At 45.0% G+C, this 15,599-nt stretch overlaps 1 pseudogene and 1 gene segment (V, D, J or C); both read left to right on the forward strand.

Moving 5' to 3' along the window:
* Positions 1–15,599, forward strand: part of LOC122545411 (centrosome-associated protein 350-like) — a 1,525,564-nt pseudogene that overhangs the window by 838,373 nt on the left and 671,592 nt on the right.
* On the forward strand, positions 1,250–12,768 carry LOC148149299 (Ig kappa chain V region Mem5-like). The segment is given in 4 exon segments: positions 1,250–1,310; positions 1,497–1,796; positions 2,363–2,395; positions 12,388–12,768. Coding segments are annotated over 4 exon segments (711 nt in total).

Consider the following 15,599-nt stretch of genomic DNA (forward strand, 5'->3'; position numbering starts at 1 on the left):
TGAGTTGGAGAGAGTGGCTATGAGACAGAGTGAGAGAGAGAGAGAGAAAGAGAGAAAACATGGGAGAGATTAATAGTGGGAGAGAGAGAGGTAGAGAGAAAGACGTGGCAGATGTGAGACAGAGAGAGAGGGACAAGTCTCTGGTCACATATTCTGGGAGGGATGTGATTGTACTTGAGAGGGTACAGGGGAGATTTCCCAGAATGCTGCCTGCGATGGAGGGTCAGCTATGAGGAAAGATTGAAAAGATTGGAAAGATTGTTTTCCTTGGAGCATTGAAGGCCGAGAGGGAACCTGATAGAGGGGTATAAGATTATTTGAGGCAGTGATAGGGTGGGTAGGAAGTCACTTTTTACATGAGTAAAGGACTCAATAACCAGGAACAGAGACTGAAGGTAACACAGACATAGAAACATAGAAACCGCAGCAGGAGAAGGCCATTCGGCCCTTTGAGTCTGCTCTGTCATTCAGTATGATCATGGCTGATCCTCTCTCTCAAAGCCATATTCCTGCTTTCTCCCCATTCCCTTCATGCTGTTAAAATGCAAACAATTATCTCTCTCTTTTTCTTGAATATATTCAGTTCCTTGTCCTCCACAGCCTTCTGTGGTAGAGAATTTAACAGATTGACCATTCTCTGAGTGAAGAAATGTTTCCTCATCTCAGCCCCTGAGAGAATGAACCCTGGTTCCTGACTCTCCAACCAGGGGAAACCTCCTCCCTGTCCAGCCCTGTTAGAATTTTATACATTTCAATCAGATCCCCTCTCATCCTTCTGAGCTCGAGTGAGTCCAGGCCCAGTCGAGTTGGAGAGTGAGAGGAGAGTTGAGGAGAAATGTTTTCACCCAGAGGGTGGTGGGAGTCTGGAACTCACTGCCTGAAAGGCTGGTTGACTCACAAACTCTCGTGACATTGGAGCAGTGTTTAGATATTCCCTTGTGTTGCTGTAGCCTCCAGGGTAATGGGCCAAGAGCTGGAGGATGGGATTAGTGTCATCAGATTGCTGTTGACCAGCACAGACACAATGGGCCAAATGGCCTCAGTCAGTGCTGTTCACATCAATGACTCTCTGAGATAGACAGAGAAAGAGAGAGAGAGAGAGAAGAGGAAGTGTGAGGGGCTGACGTGGCTCTCTCTGCCTGATGCCATTTACATACTGAGGAACACCCAGTCAGACTCTCACAGGCTGCAGCTTTATAAAGCAGAGCCCAGTGAAGGGAGAGTTTATCAGGAACCAGGCACAGGGACAGGAGCACACACCATGATTTCACACATCCAGCTGATCTGGCCCCTGGCATTCTGTGTCGCAGGTACAAATCTCTCTCCTTCCACCTTGAATCTTTAGCTGCTCTCCATTTCACTCCAATTCCACTGACTTGTGATTGAAGGGAAAATGCTGAAACCAGAGAAATGCTCAGTGTCTCCAACAATCTCTCATTTGACAGGCTCTTTCTGTGACAGTTCTGACTTCACTGTGTTTCTCTCTGACCCCTCAGGTATCAGTGGGGAAATCACCATGACCCAGTCTCCCCCGGTGCTGTTCGTGGGACTGGGCCAGACTGCGACCATCACCTGTAAATCCAGTCAGAGTGCCAGTGGTAATGTTGAATGGTTCCAGCAGCAAGAAGGGCAAAAACCCTCTCTCCTGATCTACAATGCAGCAACACGATTCACAGGAGTCTCCAACAGATTCACCGGGACACAAGTGTCCAGCACACACTTCACCCTGACAATCAGCAACGTTCAGAATGAGGATGTCACTGATTATTACTGTCAGCAAAGTTACAGCTCCCCTTGACACAGTGATACACAGCTGTACAAAAACTGCAATACACACAGTCCCACCGCCTGTACTGACACATCCCACAATTTTATATAATATTAAATAGAGAACACGCATCCACCCCCTGCATTAACACGTCCACAGTTAGATATCAATGAAACTGAACAAATTACCCCATGTTGGGATTGTCACTGTCCACTACACACTCCAGTCCCTGTGGTATCCACCACTCACTGAAGGCCTCAAGTTTCCCTCTTACACTCCATGGCCACATGGGACGAGTAGCTGCAAGATTTAACATTGAAAAATAAATTTCACAAACCGCCCAAGCCCAGCTGGACATAATCCAGACAGAGAAAAAGGGAAAGAGTGAGAAAGAGAGGGAGAGGGGGAGAGAGAGAGATTACAGAGAGAGAGGGAGAGAGAAACAGAATGAGAAAAACAGAAAGACATGAATGACAAAGAGAATAAGAGAGTAAGTGAGAGACAGAGAGAGACAGGGAGAGGGTGAGAGTGACAGAGGGAAGGAGAGAGCAGAGGTTTTTGTACACCCTCTGCACTAGGAGCTCTCACTGTGGCTTACGTTCGGTAAAGGAACCAAGCTCAGACTGAGTAAGTAAACCCTTTCAATACAAAACTTGCTAAAACACAAATGCTGAAGTGTTGAAGGTGTTAGTGAGAAGCTGCAGTGAATGAAATGGTTGATTGAGGAGCACTGTGTCTAACAGGGTGTCCAGCTGTATTTCTGTAGTCCTATTGCCCCGCTTAAGCAGCAAGATATAAGTCAGTAAGTTTTACTCACCGTGTGGAGGAGCTCTGTCCATTTGCAGCCTGTGGTCCCATTCCTGCAGCATGGAGTGAACTCAGTGAGTAGCCTCCTGCCAGTCTCAGTGTGACGGACACAGGCAGAGTTTGATGTGAGCTCTGGCTCCCTGTCCCAGTCTCTGATCTCACTGACTTCAGCAGCAGCAGCAGCAGCAGCACAGTGAGACACCGAGCTCCCGCCTCCCCCAGCTTTAACTCTGCTCAATCACACAGTCACAGAATTGTTACAGTGCACAAGGAGGCCATTCTGCCCATCCTGTCTGTACTGGCTCTCTGAATGAGCAATTCACTGAGTGTCATTCTCCTGCCTTCTCCCTGTCACCCTGCACATTGTTCCTTTTCAAATAACAGTCTCATTCCCTTCAGAATGTTTCAATTGAAGCTGCTTCCACCACATTCTCAGGCAGTGCAGTCCACACCTTAACCACTCACTGGCTGAATTTCTTTTTTCTCATCTTACTTTTGATTCTCTCACTAATTACTATAAATCTGTGCCCTCTCCTTCTCAATCCTTTCATGAGTGAGAACATTTTTTCCCTATTTACTCTGTCCGGACACCTCCTGATTTTGAATTCCTCAAACAAATTTCCTCTCAGCCTTCACTTCTCCAAGGAAGACAGTCCAAACTTCTCCAAAGTTTGTTCATAACTGACTTTCCTCATCCCTGAACCTTCTATGGGAATTTTTTTACCCCATCTCCAAAATATTCACATCCTTCATGAATTATTCCCCTTATCTATTCCCGTAGTCCCATTTGTTTGCATTTCGCTAATTTCCCACATGCCGTTCCTATCCATGTACCTGTTCAAATGCCTTTTAAATGTTGTTATCATACTCACCTCTACGACTTCCTCTGGCAGCTCCTTCAATTCAGGCACCACCTTCGATGTGAACAAGATGCACCTCAGATCCCTTTTGAATCTTTCCCCTCTTGCTTTAAACCTCTGCTGTTTAGTTTTGGACTCCCTTACCCTGGGGAATAAACTTGAGCTAGTAATTTTATCTATGCCCATTATCATTTTATAAACCTCTAAAATGTCACCCAGCAGTCTCTGACCTTCCAAGGGAAATAGCCCAAGCCTAACCAGCCTCTCCTTATAACGCAAACCCTCCAGTCTCGGTGACATCCTTGTCATCCTTTTTACACCCTTTCCAATTTAATGACATCCTTCCAATAGCAGCGTGACTGGGAATGGGCCTGATCAATACCTTAGAGAGTCGTAACAACTCCCACACGTAATGCTCTGACCGATAGAAGCAATTGTACCAAATTCTTTCTTCACCACCCTGTCTCCATGTGACACCAGTTTCAATCCTCTATGTGTCTCCACCCCTTGGTCTCCCTGTTTGACAACACTCCCCATGGCCCCACAATTAACTGTGTAAGTCCTGGCCTGGTTTTTGTACCAAAATGCAACACCTCGCTATTATCTCAATGTGTAATGTAAATGTACTCTCAAATAGCCTTCTTCTCTGTCCATGAAACCACCAATGTTAGTGTCATCTGCAAACTCACAAACCCTACCTCCTATATTCTCATTCAATTTGTTTCTTTAAATGATGAACAATGATGAACCCAGAACCAATCCTTTTGCCACATCGCGGTCACAGGCTTCCAGTCTGAACAACCATTATCTACCACCACTCTCTGTCTCCAACCATTAAGCCAATTTTATATCAGTTAGCTTGCCCTCCCTGGATCCAACTTGATCTAACTTACTAACCAGTTGTCCATGCAGTACCTTGTCAAAGGTCTTGCTAAAGTCCATGTAGGCAATATCTACCACTCTGCTCTCAGCTATCTTCTTGGTCATGTCTTCAAAAAACTCAATCAAATTTGTGAGACATGATTTCCCACTTACAAAGCCTTGCGGACTATCCTTAATTAATCCTGTCTTTCCAATGCATTTAGATCCTATCTCTCAAAATCCCCTCCAACAACTTACTCCCCACTGATATCAGACGCACCGCTCTATACTTCGCAGGGTATTCCTTGCAGATCTTCTTAACTAACAGCACAACATTAGCCATGCTCCAGTCTTCCAGCACATCACCCGTGGCTGTTGATGATACAAACATCTCACCAAGGGGTGTCAAAGTCTCTTCCCGAGCTTCCCACAAAGTACTGGGATGGAGCTGATCAGGTCCTGGGGATTTATCTATCTTTATGAGTTTAAAGAACAGATTACTGCATCTCTTCTTCTGTAATATGGACTCTTCCCAAGACATCAACATTTATTTCCTGAATTTCCTTCACTTCCATGTCCTTCTCAACTGTAAATACTGCGGCAAAAGATTAGATTAGTAACTCGTTCATATTCAGTTTCAAAATAAAATATGAAAATTCTAAGAGTGAGACATTTGGAGGTGATCCATGGGATATGATCCATGGTCATGACTTTACTCTGGATTGTCCTTTGTCCTTTTCCACGGTCACCCTGAACCTTGTGGTACAATGATCACACTTCCCTAAATGTCCTCTCACTGACACTTGATCTACTTGGGCCTCCTCATTCCCAAGATCCAGGTCTGGCAGAGCTTCCTTTCTGATTGGAATGGGAACACACGGCTGTAGAAAGTTCACCTGAGCATTTTCTCTCTGGCCCCTCTCTGCCCTTCACACTGCTCCGATTTCATTCTATATTCTGATAATTAAAGTTACCCAAATGTGTGCTGTGAATTTCTTGCAGATTTGTTCCTCTACATCCTTCCCTCTAGTTGGTGACCAACAGACTGCACTGAACAACCTGATTGCACCTTTTTGTTCCTTATCTCAAACCAAATCGATCTATCCTTGACCCCTCTGGGACATCCTCTTTCTCTAGCTCTGCACTGATCTCCTTAACCAATCCCACACCTCCCATCTTCCTCCTCTTTTCCTATCTTTAGTGAACACCTTGTATCCAGGAATATTTAACACCCAGTCCTGTCCTCATCTGTAAGAGCAACAACACCAGATTTCCACTTGGTAATATGCGTCTGTAACTCCCCAATCTTACTCCCCATACTCCACGCAGGCCCCTACATGCACACAGTCAGTTGGATTTAGAAATTATTACTCTCTCCCTCACTGTGACCCGGCTACATAAGTTACTATTCCTTACTTTGGAGTATTTATCTCTTCCATGATTCTGTTTTCCTTGGTGTTCCTCCCTGATATTTCCTCCTGGTTCCCACAACCCCCCTTCCATTTTCATTTAACCCCTCTCCAACAGCACCAGCAAATCACCCCACAAGGAGCTCAGTTCTGTTCAGGAGCAATCCATCTGGTCTATAGAGGTCACATCTCCCACAAAGTTATTCCCAATGTCCCAAGAATCTCAAGCGCTCCCTCCTGGACCACCTTTCCAACCTCAGATACACCCTGTTCTATTCTCCTGTTCCTATCCTCACTTGCATTGGTCACTGGGAGTAATCCAGAGATTCACAATTTTGAGCTCCTGTTGCTAGTTGCCTCCAGAGCTCCTTAAATTCTGACTGCAGGACCACATCCCTCTTCTTCCTCGGTCACTGGGACCACGACTGCTGCCTGTTCCCCCTCTCCCCTCAGGGTGCTTTGCAGCCGCTCAGTGACATCCTTGACCCTGGCACCAGGGAGACAACACACCATCCTGGATTCCCATCTGCAGCTGCAGAAACACCTAGCGATTGCCCTCACTCTCAAATCTCCTCTCACTATCACTCTTCCAGTCTTCCTTGTGCCCCCCTGTACAGCTGAAATCCCCGTGGTGCCGTGGACCTGGCTTCGGCTGCACTCCCTAGAGGAACCATCATTTTCATCAGGATTCCAAACTGAATCCTGGTTGGAGAGTGGGATGCACTCAGGGGACTCCTGTACTAGCTGCCTGGTTCTTTTGGACTGTCTGCTGCTCCCCCATTCCCTCTCTCCTTGTATACTCTGAAGCTGCAGAGTGACCACATCTAGAAACGTGCTCTCCACGGAGCTCTCAGCCTCACGGATGCTCCACACTGACACCAGCTGCTGCTCAAGCTCCGAAACCCAGAGCTCTAACTGCTGTCACTAACCACACTTCCTGAACTCATGGTATTCCAGGAGATGGGAAGCATCCTGAAGTTCCCACATGGAACAGGGTGCACACTCTCACCACTCCCTGGTTATCCCTTGATAAAGTTCTGATGACAAACAGCTCCAGCAGGGCTCAAATCCAGGCCTTTTAGTGTTCCAGCGTTTTGCAGAGTCTGTTCAAAAGACAATATGATAACAGAGCAGAATTAGGCCATTCGGCCCATCAAGTCTGCAGTGCCGTTTGGGAATGGCTGATGTGTTTCTCACGACCATTCTCCTGCCTTCTTCCCATTATGATTGATCGCCTTCCCAATCAGGAACCTATCAATGTCCGTCCGAAACACACTCAATGTCTTCACCTCCATAGCATGAGTTCCACAGATTGACCACCCTCTGGCAGAAGAAATTCCTCCTCATCTCAGTCCTAATGGATTATTCCTAAATTACCTATCAGTGACTGGTCAGTATCTATCAGTGATGGGATAGTATCTATCAGCGATGGGATAGTATCTATCAGCGATGGCTCAGTACCTATCAGTGGCTGGTCAGTATCTTTTAATGATGGGACAGTAGCTATCAGTGATGGGATAGTATCTATCAGTGACATGTCAGAATCTATTAGTGATGGGTCAATATCTATCAGTGATGGGTCAGTATCTATCACTGACTGGTCAGTATCTATCAGTGATGTGTCTGTATCTATCAATGACTAGTCAGTATCAATCAGTGACTGGTCAGTATCTATCAGTGATGGGACGGTACCAATCAGTGATGAGATAGTATCTATCAGTGATGGGTCAGTATCTATCAGTGGCTGGTTGGTATCTTTCAATGATGGGTCAGTATCTATCAGTGATGTGTCAGTATCTATCAGTGATGTGTCAGTATCAATCAGTGAGATCGTATCTATCAGTGACTGGTCAGTCCCTATAAGTGATGAGTCAGTATCTATCAGTGATGGTACAGTATCTGTTCGTGACTGGTCACTGTTTATCAGTGATGGGTCTGTATCTACCGGTGATGGGACAGTATCTATCAGTGATGTGTCAGTATCTATCAGTGATGGGACAGTATCTATCAGTGATGAGTCAGTATCTATCAGTGATGGTACAGGATCTGTCAGTGATGTGTCAGTATCTATCAGTGATGCATCGATATCTATGAGTGATGGGTCAGTATCTATCAGTGACTGGTCAGTACCTATCAGTGATGAGTCAGTATCTATCAGTGATGGTACGGTATCTGTTAGTGACTGGTCAGTACCTATCAGTGATGGGATAGTATCTATCAGTGATGGGTCTGTACCTATCAATGGCTGGTCGGTATCTTTCAATGATGGGACAGTACCTATCAGTGATGTGTCTGTATCTATCAATGACTGGTCAGTATCAATCAGTGACTGGTCAGTATCTATCAGTGATAGGACAGAAACAATCAGTGATGGGATAGTATCTATCAGTGATGGGTCTGTATCTATCAGTGACAGGTCAGAATCTATCAGTGATGGGTCGGTATCTATCAGTGATGGGACAGTATCTATTAGTGATGGGACAGTATCTATCAGTGATGTGTCAGTATCTGTCAATGATGGGACAGTATCTATCAGTGAGGTGTCTGTATCTATCAGTGATGGATCTATATCTATCAGTGATGTGTCAGTATCTATCAGTGATGGGACAGTATCTATTAGTGATGGGACAGTATCTATCAGTGATGTGTCAGTATCTATCAGTGATGGATCTATATGTATCAGTGATGTGTCTGTATCTATCAATGACTGGTCAGTATCTATCAGTGATGGATCTATATCTATCAGTGACAGGTCAGTATCTATCAGTGATGTGTCAGTAGCTATCAGTGATGGGTCTGTATCTATCAGTGATGTGTCAATATCTATCAATGACTGGTCAGTATCTATCAGTGATGGATCTATATCTATCAGTGACAGGTCAGTATCTATCAGTGATGTGTCAGTAGCTATCAGTGATGGGTCTGTATCTACCTGTTTCCTAGTGGGTCTACCACAAACTGTTCCAAAAAAAAGCATCTCGCAGACATTCCATGAATTCCTTTCCTTGAGATCCATTCCCAACCTGACTTTCCCAGTCCACCTGCATATTCAGTCCCCATGATTATTGTAATAATCCCTTTCTTACATGCGTTTTCTATCTCCTGATTTATTTTCTGCCCCACATCCCGGCTGAGAGGAGACTTGTACATAATTCCTATCAGGCCCTTTGCTATTTTGTGGGTCCTTAAGTTGACTCACACAGATTCTATGCTTTCCAACTCCATATTTCCTCTTGCTGTTGATGTAATTTCAGCTCTTCCTGACAGGGTAAACCTGCTCTTCCCACACACACCCCCACCACCCTCACACCTCTACCCATCATTAGAAACATAGAAAATGGCTGCAGGAATAGGCCACTCAGCCCTTTGAGTCTGCACCACCGTTCAATATGATCATGGCTGATTACGCAATCTATTATCCCATTCCCACTCCACCCTCATATCCTTTGATTCCACAGGTTCACAACATCGGAATAACTTAGCCCTTAATCTTCGACTGTGACCCCTAGTTTAGGATTTTTGTAATATCAAGAACATTCTTCCAGCATCAAGCCTGTCAAATCCCATCAGGATTTCATATGTTTCTGTGAGATTCCTCTCATTCTTCTAAATCCCAGTGAGTACAAGCCCAGTTGATCCTCATATGTCAGTCCTGCCGTCCCGGGAATCAGTCTGGAGAACCTTCGCTGGACTCCCTCAATAGTAAGAATGTTCTTCCTCAGACTAGGAGACCAAACCTGCACATAATACTCAAGCTGAGGCCTTAATTCTGCAAGACATCCTTACTCCAGTCCACAAATCCTCTCACTGTGAAGGCCAGCATGCCGTTAGCTTTCCTCACTGCCTGCTGCACCTGCATGCCCCCTTTCAGTTACTGTTCCACCATGACACCCAACTCTCATTGCACCTCACCTTTTCCTAAACTTTCATCATTCACTAATAATCTGACTTCCTGTTTTTCCACCAAAGTGGATAATCTCACATTTACCCAAATTATATTGCCTTTGCCAAGTATTTGTCCACTCAGCCAGCCTGTCCAAGTCACTCTGCAGCCTCTTCGCATCCTCCTCACAGCACACACTGCCACCCAGCTGAGTGTCATCTGCAAATTTGGAGGGATTGCATTAAATTCCTTTGTCCATATCATTTATGTATATTGTGAACAGCTGGGGTCCCAGCACTGAATCCTGTGGTATCCCACTCATCACTGCCTGCCACTCTGAAAGGGACCCATTTATTCCAACTCTCTGCTTTCTATCTGCCAACGAGTTCTCTCTCCATGTCAATACATTACCTCCAATACCATGAGGTTTAATTTTGCTCACTAATCTCTTGTATGGGACCTTGTCAAAAGCCTTTAGAAAGTCCAGAACACAACATCCACTGGGTCCTGAGGGAGGGTCACTCAATCTGAAATGTTAACTTCGATAGCTGTCCACAGATGCTGCCAGACCTGCTGAACTTTTTCATCATTTTTTGTTGTCCACTGATTCAGCCTTGTCCATTCTCCACGGATCACATCCTCAAAACCTTCCAGAAGATGTGTCAGGCCTGATTTCCCTTTAGTAAATCCATGCTGACTTGGACCAATCCTGTCACTGCTTTCCAAATGCTCGGTAACAGTATCTTTAATAACTGACTCCAGCATTTTCCTCATGTATAATTCCTCATTTTCACTCTCCCTCCTTTTATTAAAAAGTGGGGTTACACTGGATACTGTCCAGTCCACTGGAACTCTGTCAGAGTCGACAGAATGTTGGAAAATGATCAACAATGTGTCCACTATTTCTACATCCACTTTCTTAAATACTCTGATGAGTTGCTGGCCCCTGTGGACTTACAAGTTTTGATTCCATCAATCTCCCCAAAACCATTTCCTGACTAACAAGGATTACCTTCAGTTCTTCCTTTACACTTGACCCTCTATGCCCTCGCATTTCCTTTCAATAGGATGTGCATCCCTGGATATTTAGTTCCCAACCCTGAACCCCTTGCAGCCACGTCCCTGAGCTATAAGCTCATTTACCTTGTTTCATATACTCGATGCATCTAAGTACAACACCCTCAGTCATGCACTGACTGCCTCCTTCTCATAGTTATCTCCTTTAGAAATCACAGAATCCCTACAGTGTGGAAGCAGGCCATTCAGCCCAGACTGACCCTCCAAATAGCATCCCACCAACCCTACAATTCCCATGGATAATCCTCCTAACCTACGCATCTTTGTGACAATGGTAGGAAACCCAAGTGGACATGGGGAGAATGTGTCAATCCCACACAGACAGTCAGTTGGAATTGAGTCTGTGTCTCCGAAGCTGTGAGACAGCAGTGCTAACCACTGATCCACCATTCCACCCTACGGTGCCTCAAGTTTGATTCTTGATCCTTTCCATACACTGAATCCTATTACTTGGTCTGGATACTTTAATAACTTCTCCTGAGCTCCTACCTTCTTTAGTTAGTTTAAATTCCTCACAAACTTGATTTCCCTTGGTTTGTGTGGTACCACTTTGTCGACATTATTCCGAATGGTTCATGTGTTAAGAGACAAAACCTTTAAGCTTGTTCTATATTGAGCTTCCCTGCACTTTTAAGTTTCCTCAGTACAATATGACATTCACAATACTCTATCCCTTTCCTTTTATTTTCTAGTAACAATCAATTCCATCACTAACCAGTATTCCTCCCTTCTCCTTTAACTTTCATTTCCTCATTTTCCATCCAACTGTTTTAGTTACTTTCTCTTTGAATCATATTCAGGCTGATACTTATTCCTGAACAAACATCTCTCAAAAATGTTCCTTGGTTCATTGTTGCTTGTGGGATCTTGCTGTGTACATTCTGGTTTGCACATTTCCTACATTACAACAAATCCCACACTGTCTGCAAATGTTTTTGGGACAGTATGGATCTTTCTTTTCTTAGGATGAACTGGGAGTCTTTCAGATGTGAAAGATGATGTTCCAATATTGCACAGTTCTACTCCTGAACTACAGTTACTGATGTATATGTCCCTCTCTTTTGTGAAAACAGACTGGAAGTTTTCATGAGGAACCATTGCTCCATCTTGCACCACCGCACACAAGTTCCCTTCCTGCTCTCGAATGGGCCTCCTACATTCCTTCATTCACCTGTTCTTTCTGTGATTATAAACATCACTGGGATTTCCCTGACTTCATTTGGACACATCTCATCCTGTCAGCTCTTTGCTTTCCTCAGGTCCTGGTAAATTTCACCCCTGCATTTTGTCTTTCAGCCACTTTTACCCAATCCCTGCCCTGTTTAGTAAAATGGTTTGTTCCCAAATGAAAACGTTTCCACTTGCTCCATTGTTCTCCATTTCCATCCCTCCACTCAATCTCACTGAGTTCTGATAACTGTCACTCAAATGCTCCCCCATTGATAGCCCTTCCAGCTGCCCACATTCATTCCATAAAGAATGATCCAAAACCGCCCCTTTTTTTCACCATCACCCTCTCAGGGGCAATTAGGGATGGGCAATAAATGCTCGCCCTGCCAGTGACACTCACATTCCAAGAAGCAATTTTAAAAGGCCCTGTCCTTTTATGGAGTTTGTTAGGTATTGAATACAAATGTTCAAATGGATTGTTTTGCCAGTGAATGTTCAGAGTTGAAATCCCTTTGAATGGCCGGGATTAAAATTGTTTGTCTTGTCTTTCAGGCCGTGAAAACTCTCAGCCCAAGCTGACCCTGCTGCCCCCCTCCCCGGAGCAGTTCAATGCCAAGGGCACTGCCACCCTGGTGTGCCTTGCCAATCACTTCTATCCTGATGAGCTGGAGGTGCAGTGGAAGAAGGATGGTGCAGTCATTTCGGACGGGGTTCAGACCAGCAACTACCTGCGAGCTTCGGACAGCACCTACAGTGTCAGCAGCCTGCTGACCCTCTCTGGGTCTGACTGGGAGTCCAACGCTCGCTTCTCCTGTGCCCTCACCCATGTGACCCTCCCCTCTCCCCTCAGCAAGAGCATCAGGAGATCAGAATGTGTGTAGAATGTTCAAGACAGTCCACAGAGGAGACACAACTTTAAATAGAACAGGGCTGAGCTGGCAGGACAAAGGTCATTGTCAGCACTGAATTTCAACTCTCTTCCTTCTTAGGATTGACTCGGTGACATTTCTGAGGTTCAAGGGTTAAGGCAGGTCATTGGGATCATGAAAAGGAAGCTTTACTCTGTATGAAACCCTGTTCTGACCCTGTCCTGGGAGTGTTTTATGGGGACAGTGATGACTTGTGATGCCAAGTAAAACCTCTCGAAGATGCTGAAAACTGTCAGCTGTACAAAACAATGTGAACCTCTGAAATTTCTGCTTCAGTAAACCAGATCTCCTTCCTGCTCAGCCGCCAGTTCAAATTTAAGCTTCTGTCACTACTTAAAGGGACAGGATTCTTATGTCATTGAGAAAATCTCCACAAGTGTTTTCCTCAAGCTCCATTATGGCTGTGAATTTGTGCAGCTTCCTCTGTCTGGGCTGTTAATTGAAGTCTGTTTTCTGTCAATGTAAATCTGGAAAAAGGAATAAAGATTAAGAAGATTCAATCTCTGTCTCGTGTGTGCTTTGGAAATGGCCAGAGCTCCTGGGAACCCTGCATTGATGAATATGATCAGCAGCATCTTGTTACTCAGAATAACAATTTCACAGGTTTTGGGAAATAAATATTACTTAAATTAGACTTGGGTTTTCTTTACTCTTAAAGTGCAATGAAATGGGCCTGTGTGTCCCTGGAGTAAGATTGAGAATGTTAAATCTGGGGAGTCTGGGAGTCACGGCTGGGGAAGGCAGTCAATGATAAACTGGTTCCACCTTCTGCTGTCATATTCTGTAACCCCTGGGTCATCTCAGTGAGAGACATCCAGGGCTCAGGGTGGATTCCAGAGCAGATCATTGACCTGACTGTTGTGTTCCTTAGTCCACATGCGACTCCAATAATCTCATTCGAGGGCTTTAGTATCAGTCGGAATCAATGGGGCTGAAATCTTAACCAAACAACCCTCACACAGCGGGGAGGCTGCTGGTGGCTCAGAAACCCCTTGGATTCAGTCCCAGATTCCACTGTGGCTCTTTCATTCAAACAGCATTAGCACACTGACACCACATTCAGAGGGCAATCCTGAGATGGGGCAAGTTTGGTTCTTGATTGTGGGGAAATGGGGGCTGGGTGTGAAGCTGGTGGGGGTACTTTATAATGAAGAATAGAAACTGATGTCAGAATAAAGTCAGGTGTTGATGGGAGTGAGGAATATCTCAGTGATCTGTCTCCAGAATCCACACACTACACACATCCTTCTGTCAGACCCTGAAGGCAGAGAAACTGCTCCTTGACACCCTATATTTCTCTATCTTTCCCAGAAAAGGTGAAGTATTCTCTGCCTCAGTGATTCCCTGGGACAGGACATTTTAAAAAGGGCTGTGGGAAGGGAAATGTTGCCTCTCAATGACAAAGCCAATGGAAGGATGTGGAGCTGGCTCTGTGAAATGTTCGGACACAGAGGATGACACCAGAAGCAATTCAATGTGGTCACTCTCTCCTTTGCAATTGCTAAACTGGTAACAATTACTTTTTGCTCACAATTTGATCTTTCGAATTCGATCCACTTGCCTTTCTTACTTTGCTTTTTTTGACTTCAGTCTGTGGGTCGTTCCATCAAAACCCAATCTCCTCACACTCATCCTGGCCCCTGAAGAGATTAGAGACAAACTGCAAATGCTGGAATCCAAGGTTGACAAGCAGGAGGCTGGGAGAACACAGCAAGACTGGCAGCATCAGGAGGTGGAGAACTCGACATTTTGGGTGTAAACCTTCTTCAGGAAGTGGGGTGGTGGGTGTTGGGGGAGCTGCAGATAAAGGGAGTGGCCGGGGCAGGGTGGTTAGGTGGGGATAGGTGGAGACAGGTCGAGGTTAGGACATGGTTGGTTGAAGGGAGGGATAATTCTGGATTCATCTCTCCCATCGACCAATCAGGTCATACTCTCTATCTTTCTCAACCTATCCCCACCTCACCACCTCGCTCCCACCCACCCCTTTATCTGCAACTCCCCTCACACCTATCCCCCCTTCCTGAAGAAGGGTTACACCTGAAATGTCGATCCCTGAAGAGATTAGACGAGGTTATTTCATTGAATCAAATCATCGAGCCCATCAATCCTGAGAACAGATTCCAACATTGAAGTCCCATTTGCTGGTTGCACATGTAAAGTCTCTTTCAGGCTGAAAGAAGGAAGCTTTCGATTGAGAAATGAGTGAGCTTAACCCAGATCCTGAACAACAGAACTTCAGAATGGAGTGATATAAATCAGAAGCAATATAAATACAGGGCAGCTTGTTCTGCAGCTCGCACTGAGTGCAGCCAGCATAGAGGGGAATGCTGGGAAGTTTGGTCAGTGTGGGAGTTTGGTGAACTCAGGGAAGGAGTCCACCTTTGCTTTTCCAAAGTGATTTGGAACTGTCACTTCAGCTGTTGGGAGCCTGCACGTGCACTTGCTTTGAATGAAACAAAACGGTAAACAAGAAAATAGGAGTCTGGAAATTGTTTAGTTTGAGGGAATGTGTAAATAGACTGCTTCAGGACATGTCCATTAGGGAAGGTTAATAAATGCAAAGTACTGAAACTTCAAAACAGAGACTGAAGACAATTACTGGACCAATGAAGGAATGGATATTTTTCAGTTGTAAGTAATATCAACATTTCTTTATTGCATTGAAATGACTCAGGGTAAATATATCTGCAGTGAATGTAAAAAACTACAGGAACTCCCACTCAGGGGGTTTGGAATGAAGGCTGAATTGAAAAAGCAGTGATATATCAGGGAGTGCCGGAGATACCTGGAGACTTAGTTCCAGAAGGAAGTTATAGGCCTCAGGACTGCGCAGTT

The sequence above is a fragment of the Chiloscyllium plagiosum genome, unplaced genomic scaffold (genome assembly GCF_037043375.1).
Source record: "Chiloscyllium plagiosum isolate Xiang-an unplaced genomic scaffold, Cpla_swu_hap1 HiC_scaffold_9, whole genome shotgun sequence".
NCBI classification, from domain to species: Eukaryota; Metazoa; Chordata; class Chondrichthyes; order Orectolobiformes; family Hemiscylliidae; genus Chiloscyllium; species Chiloscyllium plagiosum.